The 20,472-nt window shown below is 41.9% G+C and overlaps 1 protein-coding gene across 1 annotated transcript in view; it reads right to left on the reverse strand.

Annotated features, from left to right (window-relative positions):
• Nucleotides 1–11,763: 11,763 nt before the first annotated feature.
• LOC143996683 (uncharacterized) overlaps nt 11,764–20,472 on the reverse strand; it is a 78,793-nt gene continuing 70,084 nt past the window's right edge. The window contains exons 14-15 of the mRNA XM_077491887.1: nt 15,693–15,878; nt 11,764–11,947 (exon numbers count right to left, since the gene is read on the reverse strand). Coding sequence (XP_077348013.1) covers nt 11,919–11,947; nt 15,693–15,878 — 215 coding nt within the window. The 3' untranslated portion in view covers nt 11,764–11,918. The remainder of the gene's footprint in view (nt 11,948–15,692; nt 15,879–20,472) is intronic.

A 20,472-nucleotide genomic window follows, 5' to 3' on the forward strand; every position in this document is an offset into this window, starting at 1 on the left:
GAAGAAGAGGTTGCAATAGAAACATCAATATGAGTTTGGTGATGTATAATGTTTGTGCACAAATGTGATGAACACCATTTAATGTTCTTGTGAATGTTATTTCAACCATGGTGAATTAATGATAACTTTGAATGGACGTCCTTTAATGAAAATCCACGTGGTGATAAGAAATGAGCTCAATTAATATGGGTAATAAAAGTGCACTCGGAATAACAGAAATAATGGCCATATGTTTTGTAATTTGTGGAAAGTGTTGGTTAAATGTGTTTGTTGCTAACTATTTGTTACTTTCTAGGAGTGAACTGTAATAATATCACACTAAAACCTTTCATTTTGTTTAGTTCCTAGACAATATTAAACAGCATCAATCCACCTGTCTGATATGGTTTGATGTCCAAGAACTAAAGATGAAGATTACAGTCAAACTGAATAATCTATGTTGTTTTTGTTGTTATTTTTATGTAATATGCAAATGTACTGAAAGTTTTCATTGGAACTGATTGTAAACCAGAGCAGCTAATAATCTTGATGCTGCATGATAGATTTCTAAGGGTTTTCTCTGATTGAGTTGAATCCAAAATGATATAGAACAAATAATTTGTGAATATTGACAGCAAGATGGTTTTGATATCTGGAATTATATAATACTTGTAATAGTTTGGAGGGTGTAAGAATACCCAAACATTTACATATTGTTCCTTTCTGTGTTTATGTAAGCTAAATTATGGCAGCATCTACTTCTGTATATTCTGTCATAATTATTTTGGTGGAACTATAAGGCATTACTACTGTGGGAGTATGCCTGGGGTTTTACATATAAAGTACATTTTCCTATAAGATTGACAGTTTAAATTTAAAGTAATCATTTTGTGTATCAAGGAAAAAAAAAAAAAAAGTACTTTTATGTCTACTTATAATTATGCATTTAGGTTAATATTATTGCAATGAACACAATTTTGAAGTCTTTCAAAATGAGGTGTTCTATTGGTATATATATATACAGTCAGTTATATCTGACACTCAGTGATTCTTTGATCACCCTGTTCTATACACCTGATTGAGTTTTCATAAAATTTTCTTGGTAAAGAAAAAAAGTTATAAAATAGGTTCTCAGGTTTGCTTTTCCTCAAATCTCCTTGATTGCTTGGGGTGGGACTGACATGTAGAGTGACACATATGCATGGGCATATTATATGCACATATTGGGATCAGTGTAGACAAGAGCCGGTTAGCCTGCCAGAATGTTTTTAGAGTGTGGAAGGAGATCAAAGTGCATAGAGGAAACACGCATGAAGTAATTTAAAGCTGGGCCTATAGTTTGAGACAGTAGTGTATAGTTCAGGTGGGGGATGAGTAACATACTTGTAATAATATTTCACCTTTAATGTAGAAAGCTGAGTTTTTCAGTGTTTAGCCGGATCATTAATGATCATCGATTTGCCTGTTCAGAAATCTATAATGGGCTATATGGGCATTGTTGTTAATTATGGAATGTTGGACTGACATATTTGGTAACGCACCTGCGATGACGTCAACTAGAAGCATATTGGAGAAAGGAGACAAACACTTTTGACAGCAGCAACGGTCTATAAAGTCTTTACCAATGATCAGCAGCAAAACTTTTGGTACCTCTTCTGAGGGTCGAGTACGTGAACTGTTCCACCCGCTATCATGGTTAAGTACCTGAATCTGATGGTGAAGTACTTGAACTGTTTTATGTGCTCTAATGGCCATGTGCCAGAAGTATGTGCCTGCACGTCTATGACTTGTGAGCTGCAATAGTCCGAAGGATATGGACTATGTATACTACAGTTCTTTCAGTTCTACAGTGTTGCAAGTGCTATGCTGCGGCTGCGATCTGGTAACCTGGTGTCTAAGACTCTGCTGTCCATCACCAGATATGGAGGATTTTATCAAGTATCTATGTGTTTAAACTCTTGGAAAGGAAGTTTGGTGTTATTCTGTTAGTCCAACATATACCGTATATACTCGAGTATAGGCCGACCCGAATATAAGCCGAGGCCCCCAATTTACCCCCAAAAAAACTGGCAAACTTATTGACTCGTGTATAAGCCGAGGGTGAGACATGCCTGTCCATCCCTGTGTGTGTGTCCGTCCATCCCTGTGTGTCCGTCCATCCCTGTGTGTCCGTCCATCCCTGTGTGTCCGTCCATCCCTGTGTGTCCGTCCATCCATCCCTGTGTGTGTGTGTGTCCATCCATCCATCCATCCCTGTGTGTGTGTGTCTCCATCCATCCATCCATCCATCCCTGTGTGTGTGTGTCTCCATCCATCCATCCATCCATCCCTGTGTGTGTGTGTCTCCATCCATCCATCCATCCATCCCTGTGTGTGTCTCCATCCATGTGTGTGTGTGTGTGTGTGTGTGTGTGTGTGTGTGTGTGTGTGTGTGTGTGTGTCCAGCCTACCTTTGTCCCGAGCCTCCGTCCCGTGCCTTGCCTCCTTGCCTCCGTCCCGTGCCGTGCCTTGCCTCCTTGCATCCGTCCCGTGTCGTGCCTTGCCTTGCCCCCGTCCCGTCCCGTCCCGTGCCGTGCCGTCCCGTGCCCTCTTCGTCGGCGGCCATTGTAAAGTTCAAAAGCTGCGCCGCCGCCTTCGCCTGTGATAGGCGGAACACTGAATTTCCCAGCAGCCTGTGTTCCGCCTATCACAGACGTCGTATCATCCTCGTCCGTAGTACGAGGATGATACGATGTCCGTGATAGGCGGAACACAGGCTGCTGGGAAATTCAGTGTTCCGCCTATCACAGGCGAAGGCGGAGCCGGAGGCGCGGCTTTTGAATAGAATGGCCGCTGTCTGTCTGCTCGACACGCTGATCGAGCGGGCAGACAGCGATGACTCGAGTATAAGCCGAGGAGGGCACTTTCAGCCTCAAAAAAGAGGCTGAAAATCTCGGCTTATACTCGAGTATATACGGTAGTTGTTTTTTATATTTTTGGAAGTTTGGATATTTTTTATATTTTTCAGCCCTAACATAGCAGAATGAGATTTCCTGGACAGGTAAATCAGACAGAGAAAGTGGGTAAAGAGATAAAAGTTTAGATAGATAAGACGAGGGGTGGAAGGATGTACAACTTTTATATAATAATTTACATGTGGAAAATACCCAAGGAGTGGCATATATGGGAGATGGACCATATTTAATAATGGGGAGTGTTTTACATACATATTCATAATACTGGAAAATGTGAAGGATGAAATTAATGAAGCCAGAAATGTTTATATTAAAGTACAAGCGAAAAGACTACCTTGAGTAGAACATGTTGATATAGCTATAGGTAATCTTGAGTATTATAAGCTGAGAATCTTGTAAATCAAGGGGTGGAATGTAGTATGGGTCTATATTCATATATAACTTTAGTTATTGAATTACAAGAATAGTTAAGAGTGATTACTTATATCTATATACAACATGTTTAATGCATGAGGCATCTGCTTCATTATGCTATGGGAAGTTGGGAACCTTTGACCTTTTCTTTTCATCAGTTGTAGCTATTGTCTTCACTACCATATAAATATGACTGGGAGACTAGGTTCGAGTTTTGAGGAAGGCGGAAGCCTGACTGCCTAATCTAGGTAGCTCATTTATAAAATGAGCTTGTGACTCCCCTGGGTTGAATATGCTGTATTTATTCCTGTATCGTATCATCTGTATACATCTTTAATCAAAGCTAAGTAAATCTTTTTATTACATTCTTTGTGTGTTGTTATGTTTTAATCCTTGCATTTACTGACTACATATCTGAAAGGGTAAATATATGAATGAACCTAGGGTTAAATGTAACATGAGATTTAACCCCTTAATACACCTGCCTACTGCCAACTTCATGATCTCTGCGTACCACGGTCGCCTGGGCCAAGCCAAGGCTACCAAAAGGACCGATTTTGTCTCCCTCTTGACTCTTCCCAGGAACCGCGACAGAAGCGGACTCGGGGGGAAGGCATAGATCAGATTGTACTGATCCCAGGGAACTGTCAGAGCATCTGACCCCTGAGCAAGTGTATCTCTTGTCCTTGACACAAAATTATCCAGTTTCCTGTTGAACCTGGATGCAAACAGATCTACGTCTGGAGTACCCCACCTGTGACATATGTTCCGAAACACGTCGGGGTGCAGAACCCATTCTCCTGGGCACAACTGCTGCCGGCTCTGAAAATCCACCTGCCAATTTTCCACTCCTGGAATGAAGACTGCAGAAAGACACGGAACATGCTTTTCTGCCCAGACAAGTATGCAATTCACCTCTTTTTGCGCAACCAGACTCCTGGTACCGCCCTGGTGATTTATATAAGCCACTGCTGGGGCATTGTCGGACTAAACCCGAACAGGGAGACCTCGTATTCTGCAAGACCACTTTATGAGAGCCATATAAACTGCCCGGATCTCCAAGACATTTATGGGCAATAGCCTCTCGATCGCAGACCATTTCCCCTGCGAGCACGTCTCCTCCAACACTGCTCCCCAGCCTGTCAGGCTGGCATCTGTCGTGATAATCTTCCATGGAAGAGGAAGAAAGGTTTTGCCCTTCAGCAAATTCTTGGTTTGTAACCACCAGACGAGACTCTTGCGTGTCCCTGGGGATAGACGCATAGGAAGGTCCAAGTATTGGGGCTTCCTGTTCCAAGCCGCAAGGATGCATTTTTGCAGAGGCCTTGAGTGGAACTGGGTGAATGGAGCGGCCTCGAAGGAGGCGACCATTTTCCCTAACAGTCTCATGCACAATCGAATGGGGGATGATCTCTTTCCCAGAATTAGGCGCACCAGATCCCCAATGGCCAAGGCCTTTGGCCTTGGAAGAAACACCTTGCCCTGAGCGGTGTCGATGATCATACCCAGGTATGCCAACCTGGTGGCAGGTTGTAGGGACGACTTTTCTAGGTTTATAATCCAACCTAGGCGTTCCCAGTGTTCTAGTGTTCTGGCAACGCTGTGGTTCAGGAACGCTACTGTTTTCTCCATGAGAAGCAAATCGTCTAGATAAGCCATGACGGCTATACCCTGAGCTCTTAGGTTTGCCAAGACAGGGTCCAGAATCTTTGTGAAGACTCGAGGGGCCGTAGCAAGCCCGAACGGCAAGGCCACAAATTGAAAATGGCGCCGTTCTACCGCGAACCTTAGAAATTTTTGGTGTGCGGGAAAAATTGACACATGGAGATATGCATCTTTGATGTCTATTGATGCCATAAACTCTCCCCCTTGCAGGGAGGAGACCACAGTGCGAATTGACTGCATTCGGAAGGACTGGATGCGTAAAAAACGGTTCAGATCCTTCAGATCTAGGATAGGTCTGACACTTCCATTTGGCTTCGGAACAGTGAAGAGATTCGAGTAAAACCCTGAACCCTGTTCTTTTGGGTCCACTTCTACTATCACCCCTTGGGATAGTAAGTGATCTAAGGCCAGAAATAGCGGTTTTTGCTTTACTGGATCCCTGGGGATCCTTGACCTTAGAAAACGAGAAGGTGGAATCTCCTGAAACTCTAGCCTGTAGCCCAGAGATACCGAAGAGATCACCCACTTGTCCCGGATCTCTTCCCGCCAGGCTCCTGCAAACTGCAGGAGCCGTCCCCCCACTCGGCCGAGCGGGGGCGCCCCTTCACAAGGAAGCTTTTGGGCTCTGCTTGGCAGGCTTTCGCCCCCAAGTCCTTTTCTGCCCCTGGGCTCGGCCCTGAGCCTTTCCTGTAGAGGAGGGTTGAGAAGGCCGTCACCACTGCTTAGAGCTTGAAGCTCCGGGAGAGAGAGCACGCCTGAATGAAGGACGCTTGCTCCTTTTGACTGGAAGGAGAGTAGATTTACCTCCTGAAATTTTCTGGACGAACTTGTCTAATTCTTCTCCAAACAAACGTTCCCCTTTAAACGGGAACCCAATCAAATGCTTCTTGTATTATAGCTCAGCTGCCCAATTTTTTAGCCATAGGGCCCTTCGCATGTGTACCAACATGAGGGACAAACGTGATGCTTGTTGGACAGAATCCAAAATCGCATCAATCATGAAACACAGAATATGAGGCATCTCTGCATACTTCTCTACTTCCTCGCTGGGAAGGAGCCCAAGCATCTGCTTAACCTGTTCCTTGAGGAACTGGCACAACCCCACGGCTGCGACTGTAGGTTGCACTACAGCGCTAGTCATGGAAAAGGAGGCTTTTAATAAGGTTTCCAGCTTCTTATCAGTTGGATCTTTAAATACCTGCGCATTATCCAAGGGACAAGTCAGGTTTTTATTCACGCAAGAAACAGCCGCATCAACAGATGGGACCCCCCACTTCTTGGTGAAACTCTCCTCCAGAGGATAATGCATAGAAAACCTTTTAGGAGGAGCAAACAGTTTATCGGGATGTCCCCAATCCTTATACAACAATTCATCCATTAAGGGATGAATTGGAAAGGAATAGGCAGTCTGTGGGGCTTTCCTGACTCCCAGAGAAGAAACAGAGGACATAGCGATTTCAGCAGCAGGCATTCTGAATGTGGTACGCACCAATTCAGTATAATACTGCACCTGTTTTCTGAGCGCCTGGGAGGAGGGGACTCTCTCCTCTTCCTCTGATTCATCCGACTGCTCTTGATCCCTGTCCCAAGATAGGGATCTCTCCTCATTGTCAGAAGAATCATCTGAGAGAGGAATTTCAGCAGAGGGAGGGGATCTACCCCTTTTCCTGCTATCTTTTAGGGAAGCAGAAATAAAATTAATTATTCTCCCTTCAAAACCCTCCAATGTAGCCCTTAGGGAGTCCTCAGTGACATAAAACGGGGCTGGGACATTAGGAGAGGCTGCAAAACCTGACAGGGGCATTGACTCGTCCTGAGAGGCTGGCTCCAGTCTTGCAGGGGGGGATGGTAACTTACAGGCACTTTTAGAACCCCTGGACCTAGGCAGTGATTTACCAGTGCTCTTGTTACCTCCCCCTGAGACCCTCTTACGAGGAGACATAGTCCTAAGCTACAAAGCAGAGGTACTAGTACAAAGTGCAATCACTGTTGTGCTTAAAGTCTCACAATAAATATATATGCTTAAACTGCACAACCTGATGCTGAGTAGGTGTCTAAGGTTTGCCTGGATCCAATCCCCACGGATGCTTACTGCCCACAGCTCCTGTGTCTCCACTTACAGCCCCCTGACGCTCTGGGCTTTTTAAATCTGCCGCCTGGCGCCTGCGCAGTACAGCGCCGTGCACACTGACATGCACGGCTCACAACCACACTCCCCCCTCCTCCATTAGGCCGGGAACGCTACGTGGGACCCCTGTATTACCTTGTTGTGGCAGGGACTGCAGTGGAGACGTGAGACAGCTGGAGAACCAGGCTTCACTGAGCGTGTGTACTGAAAGGCATGTAAGTATGCATCAGGCTGCTCTTACTCCCTCTAGTGGTGGAAACCAGGTAAGACATACAACTACTCAAAACGAAGAAATCCATCATATAATTAAATATATATAGGATTAACTTCCCTTACCTGTCCCCGCCGCAGGAATTGCTGAAACAGACAAATTCCAGCCTTCACCCATCACGGCGGGCAGTGTTAGCCAACCTTCCGGTTTATCTGGGGCTCTTTCTCGGAAGAGCCTCCTACCTGGACCATGTAAAAGACTCTGCCAGAAACTTTTGTGCGCTCTGTGTAAACAGTACACCAAGTCTGGTTTTCCCAGAGCCCAGTCTTCCAATAGGAGAGGACTTACAGGCCAAACCTCGTTTCTTCGGCTGACGAGGCCCGGGTACCATAACATCTTGGGAGTCAAATATTGGCCTGAGGTATGGATCCGGTTTGTTGTAGCCCTTAAGCCCCCGCAGGGACCTGCACAGACCTAAAGTTTTACGTGACCACCACCATAGACACTGGCGAAAAAACTGAGGTGCCTCCCATATGGGAGGGGTTATATAGGGGAGAAATTCTCCTTAATTGGGGTCAACCAGTGTCCAATCACCAGAGGTGCCTATATAACCCACTATGTAATGAGCTCCTGTGTTCCGTGATGTATGATCAAGAAATAAAAATTCAGGTCAGAGTCTGAGGGTTGAAGACAATGGAGACCTGTGTAGAAGGCCCATGCAATGGAGCTAGCCTCTGCTTGTAGTGAGTAAGTGTAGAGTTTCAGTGACGTTGAGTGGAGATCCTGTTCACTGGTTGTCCTGAAGGAGTCTGCTAGCTGAGCCTGAGGAAAGTTCTCATGGATAAGCAAACAGAGGGTGCCAGTGGCAGAATGGTAATGAACATAGCATCAGTGATAAAGTGTTGTGTGGAAGAGAATGTAAATAATAATGATATGAGAATTACACTCAGATATTCAGAGTAGGGATGAGCCCAATGTTCGAACATCAGGTGTTCATCCATTTGGTGAATACCAAACATTATGGGGTGTTCATGGCAAATTCGAGCGCCGTGGAATGCCCCATAATGCACTGCAAGATCGCAGTGCATTGATGTCTGATGATTGGCCGAAGCATGCACCTGACCTGCACGCTTTGACTAATCACAGCGCGCTGTACCCCTACCCATTCACATGGGGGGGGCGGGATCTGGAAGCCCCCCGCCTGCAGACCCCCACAACCAATGGCCAGGGTTGTGGGGACAAGTTGCTTTGAGGGGGGCCAGCCTGGTATGGTTCAGGAGGGGGGGGGGCGCTCGCTCATCCCCCCCTATCCTGGCCTGCCAGGCTGATTGCTCAGACAAGAGTCTGGTATGTATTTTGTGCGGGACCCCACGCCATATTTTTTTTTTTACATTTTGGCATGGAGTTCCCCATAAAATCTTTTTTTGGGGGGGGGCTCCATGCTGTTTTTTATTTAATTTTGGTGTGGAGTTCCCCATAATAACCCCCTTAATATCCATACCAGATCCGAAGGGCAATTTTAAATTACATTTTTTCCTTTAGAAATGTCATTTTGCTGCGGCACAGTAAAACACATGAGACAGGTGTTCCACTTTACAGGCAGACTAAGGGGACCCCCATGCACGATATTTAAAGGAATATTTCATTTTTATTGTTTAATTTAAGCCTTATTACATAAATCACTGCTCCTGACTAAACAGTTATTTTAAAAACGTTTTTTTTTGCATTGACCCATGTCCCCTGGGGCAGTACTTCGGTCCCCATACACTTTTCATGGCAATAACTTGCATATAAGCCTTTAAAATAAACACTTTTGATTTTTCACGTTCATATCTCATAGACTTTAACGGTGTTCACATGTTCGCACAAATTTTTTGCCTGTGCACATGTTTTGGTGCAAACCAAACCGTGGGGTGTGCGGCTCATCCCTAATTGCGAGCAGTAGGGGACAGAATCTGAGTGTCATGGTTATGCAGTAATCTTTCTCTATCAGCTTACCTCTCCTCATGTGTTCAGACTAAGAGGCCAGCCACTCTAACCTCTCCTCTAGGCGCGGCTCCCCCCAGGCCCTATCAGGAAACCCTATATTAACCTGTGCACTGCAAGCCAGCGGTGCTGATCAACCATTGTGTATTCATTGTGTGTTTGTCTTCCTGTTTCCTGCTTGCCGTGTGCTATTTGTTTGTCTCTGTTACCAACCTTGGCATGTTCTCGACTATTCCGGTCTGCTCGTGACCCTGACCTTTTGGTGTGTCCCCGACTATCCCTGTTTGCCTGTCACCAAAACGATCAGGAGGAGGTAAAAAACCTCTCTGAGTTGAGTCAACAATTATATAAGGCCTGATTGGCTTTATTGGCTTGATCAATAATGAGGAAAAGCTTACTAGGAATAGACTTATTTTTCATGTTTGAAAGACTATGGGGGGGATGAGCAGCAATAGGTGTATCTCTCCAGGAACTACAACGCACTGCTTCAATGAGTCCACAGTAGCCAGCATGTGGTGAGAAGCTGTAAAGATAATCTACAGCCTCCACTAAAATGAGTGTCCTCTTGCCTTCTGCATATAGAATTGCACTAGGCAGTTCAAATTGTTACACCTAAAGATAATCAGGGAGTGGAGATCCAGAAGAGTGTTACAACCAATTGTTAGTACCTGCCTATTCTAGAAGACGCAATATTTTTGGAATAGGTCATACAGTATAGTGGCAGAGAAGATTGCTTTAATCAAACAAGCTGCATTTTGCTAGTCTATGATGAAGAACATTTAGAGTGCTAAAGTGGTGTCTATAATTTGCCCCAATCCACCATTGCTAAGTGTGCATCTTCCCCTGTGGGGCAATCACAAAATGGATGTGGACTGAGGAGGTTCAACATATCTGGTCTAAAGAAATCGCAATAACCCAGTAGCTATGTCTCTGAAGTATAAGAAAACTGATACAGATCGCAAACAATCAACTTGCTTCATTGGTAGAAATGTGTGAAGTGCGCAGTCATGAGTCTTATGCCGCGTACACACGGTCGAACTGTTTGACGTACTTAGTCCGTCATACAATCCGACGGACAATCCGTCGTACTTTCCACTGAACGGACTTGACCACACACGGATGCACAAACAGTCCGTCGAAAGCTTGCGCGATGACGTGTACAGCACGTACGACGGGACTAGAAATAGGAAGTCCAAGACACAGCAAAGCACCCTTCCGCCGTGTAAATCCTTTCTGGGCATGCGCCATTCTTAGTCCGTCGAACTAGCATACTGACGACCGTATTGTCCGCTGAAACCAAAGTACGACGGACAGATTTTTGGAAAATCCGAAATTCTTAGTACTCCGGACTGCACGCTGAAAAAGTCCGCTGAAGCCCACACACGAGCGGATTGTCCGCTGAAATGTGTTTCAACGGACTAAGTACGTCAAACAGTTCGACCGTGTGTACGCGGCATTAGGAGCACTACGTCACTAGCCAGAAAGGAACATGTAGTAGCGAGTAGGAAGAAAAGAATCGCTTGTGTGCTTAGCACTGTGAAATTTCTTGTAGGATAAAAGGAAATAATCCAACAATTTATGCGTGAATAGGAACTGGTTTGTAAAACAGGAAAACCCTATCTTCCCCTATCCACTTTGCTGTTTCCATCCAGGGTACAGGTTTCCCTATCACAGAACACCCCCCAAAAGTGTTTTCAGGGTCTGTGTGCTTAAGGAATGGACCACGGTCATGGTCTTGTATAGCACCCTGCGGCTAACTTACTTGTTGCACCACATATCAAGGTGAGCCCCAAATGCAGGATCCAGTGCCTAAAGTGAACATTACAGGCCAGACCCCTTTTACTTACTTATATGTGCAGTCACTTGACATTTTGAGTCTTTTCTCCTCTTCCATGCACAGGAAATGGGCTCCTTATTTGAAAGTCCACATCACAACCTGTCTGAAAATGATCTCACAAGATATTTATACTCAATAATAGAAACAAATAATGTAGAATGGCATATTTCATTGTTATCAAACCTTTTCGATACGGTGCTTTTCATGCAAAGTTCAGAAGAGCTGACTTGGACAGTGTAAGAAACTGGGAATCATCTGTTCACCTAACTTTTGTCCATAAACCAAATAGTAGGAATCATGCTATTTGGACCTCTGCCAATCGGCTACCAATCAACAGTAAGATATCAGAGTGTTCAGAGCTGCTCGGAATTTGTAGGCATGATGCAGAGCCGCCCTTGGAAACTCATATTTCTCCATCACATAAAGCTGACATGAAACATTTTTTTTAACAATATGTTGTATAATCTTAATAAAATGCAGCATCATTTTTTTTTTAATTCATGTAATTACCATTTGAAATATAACATGATTCCAAAGGTGTATTGTTTTATATTTGTAGAATGCAAGTGAAAAAGTAGGTAAGCACAGATCATTTAAAATGTAGTTTAATTTAACGTATTACAGTGATTAATCTAAAGTATTACAGTGATAGGAACAACTCATAGAACTCTAAGTAAGAAGCACATCATATCTTCATTGGATTGCAGATTGCATCGCCTTCAGCATAGAATATAGAAGAACTTTTTAGTGTTGAAAGTCTTCATTTTTCTTAGCTAAAACAAAAGAAAAGAAAATATGATTCTATAACAAAAAGTAAGTAGTAAGTTTGAAACTCCATACTTAGGCCTCATGCTCACTGGGCCCAGCTCTTCTAAACGCCTTTCTCCTGGCAAGAAAAAAGTAGTGTCAGAAATGTGTTTAGGCACCTCAAGCACTTGGCCATTTTATTGGATAGAATATTACTTCACTCTGGCCATTGAAATAAATGAATCCTCAAGAGCTTTACATGTTTAGACATGCTTACACATGTTTAGGATTGAAATCAAAAGGAAAGAAACATACTCACAACAAACGACCCTTGAAATGCGTCAGTCATTCGGAAGGTCCTCCGCGTGCTGGACATGGTCCTGGAGAACCTGGTTGCTCTGTGTCCATTGTGGACTCTGATATGCTTTTATTATCCACTTGTTTGTTTCTTTCCTTTTGATTTCAAGAAATATCACTTGGGTAATGCTCAAGGTCGGTGTGCCCTCTTTTCGTTCTTTTACTATTTTTCCTTTGGGTATCCCCTGACCCTTAGAGGGCAGCAAGGCCTGTGCATTTACTGGGAGCCATAGGAATTCTAGGCTATTTCCACTGCCATCGTACCACAGGAGATTTTGTTTGAATGTGCATGTTTAGGACTGTCAGGACTTTCTTCCTGAATGCACTGGCTCTGGGGGTTTTTTCTGTCTCTAAACACCCCTGCCTCTATACACCTGTAAACGCCTATGTGTGCATGGACACATAGGTTACCATGGAGGACCATTTTGAGGCAAAAAAAAAAACAGTAACCCCCTTAAAAGTGGCTTTTTTGACACCCCGTGTGCATGAGGACAATCAAGGAAGATTGCTGAACAGCTGCACTATGAATATACATCTTTATTGTGGCAAACACAGTATTTAAAAATTCAAAACTGTCATATCAGAAAAAAGGCTAACGCGTTTCACATCATGATCGATGCTTAGTCATAGCTGGCAAGCATAGTCTGACTAGAAATATATATAGTGATTTTAAACCAATTAAGGAAGCAAACACTCCCCAAAACTCCTCCCATATATAATCAAACTAGAATGGAAACCTGGTATGCAAGAGAGGACAGCACAAAAAAACAGGAAAACACAGAGTATCAAACTCTGAATGTATGGCATAATAAATTGATCGTGTCAATTAAGCTGTTTCTCTGTAATAACATGCTGTCCTCTAGCAAATATCATTATTATAAAATGTTCTAATACAAACACTATATACAATGTTAATACACTGAACAATGTAATTGAGTATACAGACATGGCCGAAATTATTGGCACCCCAGAATTTTTTCCAGGAAATCAAATATTTCTCACAGAAAAGTGTTGCAGTAACACATGTTTTGCTATACATGCTATACATGTTTATTCCCTATGTGTGTATTGGGAAAAAAAAGGGAGGAAAAAAGCAAATTGGACATAATGTCACACAAAACTCCAAAAATTGGCTGGCCAAAATTCTTGGCACCATTAACTTAATATTTGGTTGCACACCCTTTGGAAAAAAGAACTGAAGTCAGTGGCTTCCTATAACCATCAATAAGCTTCTTACACCTCTCATCCGGAATTTTGGACCACTCATCTTTTGCAAACTGCTCCAGGTCTCTCTTACTGGAAGGGCGACTTTTCCCAACAGCAATTTTAAGATCTCTCCACAAGTGTGCAATGGGATTTAGATCTGAACTCATTGCTGGCCACTTTAGAACTCTCCAGCGCTTTATTGCCATACATTTCTGGGTGCTTTTTGACGTATGTTTGGGGTCATTGTCCTGCTGGAAGACCCAAGATCTCAGACGCAAATCCAGCTTTCTGACACTGGGCTCTACAGTGCGACACAAAATCCTTTTGATTGCACACATTCAAGGCACCCAGTGCCAGAGGCAGCAAAACAACCCCAAAACATCATTGGCCCTCCACCATTATCACTGTAGGTACTGTGTTCTTTTCGTTGTAGCCCTCATTCCATTTTCAGTAAACAGCAGAATGATGTGTTTTACCAAAAGGCTCTATCTTGGTCTCATCTGTCCACAATACGTTTTCCCAGAAGGAATTTTGCTTACTCAAGTACATTTTGGCAAACTCACGTTTTGCCTTTTTATGTCTCTGTGTCAGCAGTGGGGTCCTCCTGGGTCTCCTGCCATAGCGTTTCATTTCATTTAAATGTTGACAGATATTTCACGCTGACACTGATGCTCCCTGAGCCTGCGGGACAGCTTGAATTTCTTTGGAACTTGTTTGGGGCTGCTTATCCACCATCCAGACTATCCTGCGTTGCAACCTTTCATCAATTTTTCTCTTCCGTCCACGCCCAGAGAGATTAGCTACAGTGTCATGGATAGCAAACTTCTTAATAAGGTGGTCAAAGGCAAATCTAGATCTCTTGAGATTGTTGATATTTTTCCACAATTTTGGTTCTCAAGCCCTCAGACAGTTCTCATCTCCTCTTTCTGTTGTCCATGCTTAGTGTGGCACACACAGACACACAATGCAAAGACTAAGTGAACTTCTCTCCTTTTTATTTGCTTTCAGGTGTGATTTTTATATTACCCATACCCACACCTTTTACTTGCCCCAGGTGAGTTTAAAGGAGCATCACATGCTTGAAACAATCTTATTTATCCACAATTTTGAAAGGGTGCCAAGAATTTTGACCAGACCATTTTTGGAGTTTTGTCCTGCCCCAGATTCACATATGTGACGTGCATAGACAACAGTGGTGTGGAAAACCACAACTATCCAGGAAGATCAATACAATATTGTATCACATATAACCAAGTGAACGCCCGCCCCACTCAAACCTTCAGGTAAAGACTCTGCAAACGTTTGATACTCTGTATTTTCCTGTTTTTTCGTGTTGTCCTCTCTTGTACACCAGGTTTCCATTCTAGTTTGATGATATATGGGAGGTGTTTTGGGGTGTGTTTGCTTCCTTAATTGGTTTAACATCACTATATATATATATTTCTATTCAGACTATGGTCACCAGCTATGACTAAGCATCTACCATGATATGAAATATGTTAGCCTTTTTTTCTGTGCCAACTTCAGCCATAATGTGACAGTTTTGTATTTTTAAATACTGTTTTTGCCACAATAAAGATATATATTTGGAGTGAGGTCGTTCAGCTATCTTCCTTGATTGTCTACACGTTTGCAGAGTCTGCAGCTGAAGGTTTGAGTGGAGCGGGCATTTATTTGGGATACCATGCCTAAAGCGGCATTGCTCCTCAGTGTGCATGAGGCCTTATACTTTAATTGGTTGGACAGCCACAAAGTAATACAGAACATGCCTATACAGGCAGTCTCTGCCTTTTGATTTGAGCAAAATTGTTTCTTGCTGTATTAAAATAAATCTTTACTGAGAGAAATACGGTATGTGTGCCCCCGTTGCTGACCATTCCTTCTAAAAGTTTTTGTTGGCTGTAATGTGTTCTCCAAATAAAATTCTTTAAGCCACGTTACCAAAAATCACATGCAGACCTAATATTCTGCCTTCACTGTGCCTTCAGTGGCTGCATACTTGTTATGGCTCTGAAATAGAATAAACATGTGCCATAGGATGTGAGCAATGGTAGTGCAGTATTTATCTTAGTACTAGGCAGTATGTTCAGCCCTTATTCACCCAGTTTCCGAAACCCCCTTTCTAGGGAGTTTTTCACCAAAAATGTATCTTTACAGTCTTGATACAATACTGTTTAAAGTTACATGTATAGCCACGGTTTTACATACCCCTGCCTCTACATCTTAATTTTCCAATACTGTGGTAAGCCATTTCCAGGGGAAAGTTATTGGTGTCTCCAAAATACACAGCCTTAATTGGCAGAGCTCTTTTATCACGTAGGAAGCCATCGTCTGTTCTCCAGATGTTGTCATTGCTGTCACAGTTGCAGAGTTTATCAGGAAATGCACATGTACCTGGAGAATAAATACAAGTGAGTACTGAGTTAAGTAGCTGTCTTCAACCATTACCTTTGGAGCTACACGTAACCCTTATCTAAACCTGATATTGCTATCAGCAGCCTTTTGGTAAGTTTGGCTATTTATAATAGCTAGATTGCTTCTTTATAAATAATTCATATACCTAAAATTGAGCAAATTACTTTATATAATTTAATTCAGTTTTTCATTGTTATAAAGATCCCTGTAGTGGTATTTTTCATTAAAAGCAATCATATAGACATAAATGTAATTAAAGTTTTTTTTTTTTTTACAGTCCTCCAAGTTCATGACTCACCAATTGCATTAGTCTGTAACTAGAAATGTTTGCTATTATTTAAAATAAAGGACATATAAAGATAAAGTTTGCTGGCAGCTGGCATCTATCCACTCTCCCTAGCACAATAAATAGCAAAATTAGCATTTTCAGTATGTATGATTAATGGACCAAGGTGTCTGAGGTTAATCAGAACATGATCAACCTCAGACACCTTGGTCCATTGATCATACATACTGAAAATGGACCAAGGTGTCTGAGGTTGATCAGAACATGAGTGAATAACCAACTGTTCTCAGCGGTTTAGAGTAGGGATGGGGTTGAGGCTCAATACTACCATAGCTTTGAGGTGAATCTCTTGGGGTGCAGTTCTGGCAATTTTATGTGCAGATGTGCTCCAGATAATTATTTTTAAAACAATAATGCAATAACGCATTTTTTTTTAAACTACAGGCGGTGATCTCAGCGGGGGGGGGGCATCGATAGTTTAAAAAAACTATTAGATAAGCACCTGAACGACTGCAACATATGGGGATATACAATGTAATACTGATATATAATCACACACATAGGTTGGACTTGGTGGATTTGTGTCTGTTTTCAACCTTACCTACTATATAACTATGTAATAATGACTTATAAGAGCTAATAAGAGGGCTTTTGGTTAAGCAAGCCACTTCACTAAGAAAAGGTGGGGGCAGAGCAGCCATAGTGTCATTAAATTGGAAGCTGTTGTAGGGAAAGGTGACAAACTACACAGGAAGAAATTCATGTCAATAAGGAAAGTATACTTATGCTCTTTAATGAATCAAACCAATTGCTGCCTTTTTTATTAATATTTTTTTCCTTTCATTTTATTTTGTGGTTGATTTTAGGTCAGCAGTCACTTTTAGCTGCTGTTTGTCTATAGCAGGGCTGCCCAACCCTTTGAAGAGAGAGGGCCACTTAAGTAACTTTTTGTACACTAGTTTGCCTAATAGCCCTAAAAATGGAAAGAATTTAACAAGATACAGTAGGCCCTTCATAGAACTCAGTGGTATTTTTCTCTACAGTTTAGGTTCAAAGATTTGCAAACAAGTTTCACCCTTGGCTCATTGAACTTAAGCAAAACTCAAACCCAAGCAGATTCGCCTATCATTAGTCTCGAGGCACTTTATTGTTGCATACCATTACTATCATGTTTGACTGTATTCTACTACCAAATATAGGCTGGATAAATAATAATACATTTTATTCATAATGCCCTTTTCATCAAAAGATTTTAAAGTGCTACAGTTTAGGAACAGAAAAGAAAAATAAGCAATTTATACAACGAAGTGAACATCTAAAAAATACAAAAACCTTCACTAAAAAGAAATGTCTTAAGACCTTTTTTAAAACAGTCAGTGGATTGAGGAGCCCTCAAGGTGTCGGGTAGGGCATTTCACAGGCGCAGGGCAGCTGCACAAAAAGCCCTGTCTCTCATTGTCTTCAGTCTAGTTCTAGGTATTTGAAGAAGCTTTGAGTGAGTAGAGTGGAGGGAATGTGATGTGTTTTGTAATTTGAGAAGTTCTTTAAGATAAGCGGGGGCATGTCCATGTATGCATTGGTGTGTAAGGAGAGAGACCTTGTACTCAATCCTGACAGAGACAGGAAGCCAATGGAGTGAGTGAAGAATAGGGGTAATGTGCTCATGTTTCTGCACTCTCATCAGGATCCTTGCTGCAGAGTTTTGGATGTAATGAAGCCTCTGCAGACTCCTTCTAGGAATCCCAATGAGAAGTGCATTACAGTAATCCAGTCTGGAGGAGACAAAAGCATGAATCAACTTTTCAGCATCTGGGAGGGAAAGAATGGGATGGAGTTTAGAAATATTATGGAGATGGTAGAAAGAGGTCTTTCATAGGTGATTTATATGGGCTTCAAAAGTGAATTGGGAGTCCATTTTTACACCAAGATTTGTGACTGTTGATGAAAGGGGGATATTAGAACCAGAAAAGGTAATGCTGGTTATCAATAATGATTTGGTCTTATAACGAGTGCCAACCATGATGACTTCAGCTTTAGAACTGTTGAGTTGAATAAAATTATGCTCCATCCATACTTTTATCTCCTCCAGACAGGTGGTAAGTACTGACAGGGATGACTGTAAAGGTGGGGTTTCAGCTGTTGCATTTACATATAGCTGTATGTCTTCGGCATAGCAGTGAAATTAAATTTTATGGCGGCTAATAATTTGGCCAAGGGGAGTTAGATAGAGAATGAAAAGAATGGGGCCAAGAACTGACCCCTGGAGGACACCGCAAGTAAATGTATGCGGATTTGATTTAAAATGGCCCAGGGAAATATATTCTGTCCGGTTTGTGAGATATGATTTGAACCAACTAAGGGCTGTGTCATTGAGTCTAATGGTGTGATGGAGCCAGTTTAAAAGAATACCATGGTCAACAGTGTCAAATGGAGCCGTAAGGTCTAGGAGGATAAGAAGGGAGGGAGAGCCAGCATCGGATGATATGAGGAGGTCATTCGTAACTCTGAAAAGGTTAGTCTCTGTGCTATGAGCAAAGCGGAAACCTGACTGGAATTTTACAAAGAGGTTATTATGTTTGAGGTGATCCTGAAGATGAATGGCAACTGCTTTCTCAAGCACTTTTGATATGAAGGGAAGATTATAAATGGGCCTATAATTGGATAGGACTTCCGGATCAAGAGTGGGTTTTTTGAGCAACGGTCTGATAATGGTACAGAGGGAACATGGCCAGTTTGGAGAGAATGATTTACCACTAAATAAAAAGCATAGTGTATTTTAGGTCAGCGCATATTTCAAATAATTATTGCAGCATTTACCTTTTAGTAATATTTTAATGACTGATATTTCAATGACTTGGATAAAATATAGGATTTTTTTATAGCCTTAACTAAAACATATCTCATGCCTCATATATTGTATATATTCAGAACCTTACCTCTGCTATTGCTCCCCACACTTATAAACATGATTCAAAATACTCTATTAAAATTTATCTGGGCCAGCAAGAAACCCAGAACTAAATGCTCTATTTTATGCACCCCGACAATATTTGCTGGACTCGGAGCTCCCAATATCAGATCCCACGACAAAGGAGCTTTTCTTGATCAGGCAAGACTATGGTGATCTCTTTCTCAACAGACTACATAGAACAATTGGCAATCTCAAGCCAACCCAAGGACTATCTTGCAGCCCTCCTTACTGGACTTTAACCCACACGTTCTTTTGGACTCTATTAATGCAACTACCAAAACCTGGGCTGCACAACTGCAAACCACTAAAGGTATACCCACCTCAATACTGCATTATCTTCCCATTACTGCAATTGTCTCTCTAGCACCAGACCTATATCTTCACCTGTGGAGTAGGCTTGGTATCACTAAACTTAGTGACTTATTTGATAGCAATACTTTGCACCCCTTCCAACATCTTTGTCACTCACGTGGTATACCTAACAACACCTTCTACATGTACCTATTACCCAACAAATAGATAAGATTTTTTTTACAGCAGTTTTGTGTGCCACTTTTGCCACAGGCCCACTCAATTTTTTTTAATTTTTCAATTACCTTAATTAGTTTTACTATACATGTCTGATATTAAAAGTTTTTGCGATAGCTACCATAAATAACTGTGGATTACACCATTTCTCTCTTTCTCTCATTATTGTTACTCCGGTTATTTTATCTTGTCGGATTATCCCACAATGGATTGCCTTTATACCCTTTAACAACATACTGACATTATTGCTATCACACTGTATACCTTGTTGTTTTTTTCTGAATATTTTTAATAAACACTCAAATTTAAATGTATATATATATATATATATATATATATATATATATATATATATATATATATATATATATATATATATATATATATATATATATATATATACACACACACACACACATACACATTTAAATTTGAGTGTAATATATATTTTATATATATATGCAGAAAGAAGTCCAACCAAAAAAAAAGAAATGGGAAAATGAGAATGATTGTATTTTAATACTGTTTGTGCCAGAGTTTATTTTCTGTCTTTGCTAAAATCACCAATTTCAGAGCTGTTATAGCAACCAGCTCGCACCGCTTGGGAGAGCTACCAAATATCACCATGCAGCCACGTCAATGACATCACTGGAAGAAGATGTGTATGTAGTAACAACTAATTCTGCCTGCAGGACATACAGAGGCAGATAATGATAGTGTTACCAAATACAGATTCTTGAGCATAAAGTTTTTAGCAAGTTGTGAAATTATGTTTAACTATCAGCAAT

The sequence above is a fragment of the Lithobates pipiens genome, unplaced genomic scaffold (assembly GCF_037356315.1).
Source record: "Lithobates pipiens isolate NorthernLeopardFrog02 unplaced genomic scaffold, aLitPip1_a1.2 Scaffold_19, whole genome shotgun sequence".
Lineage (NCBI taxonomy): Eukaryota > Metazoa > Chordata > Amphibia > Anura > Ranidae > Lithobates > Lithobates pipiens.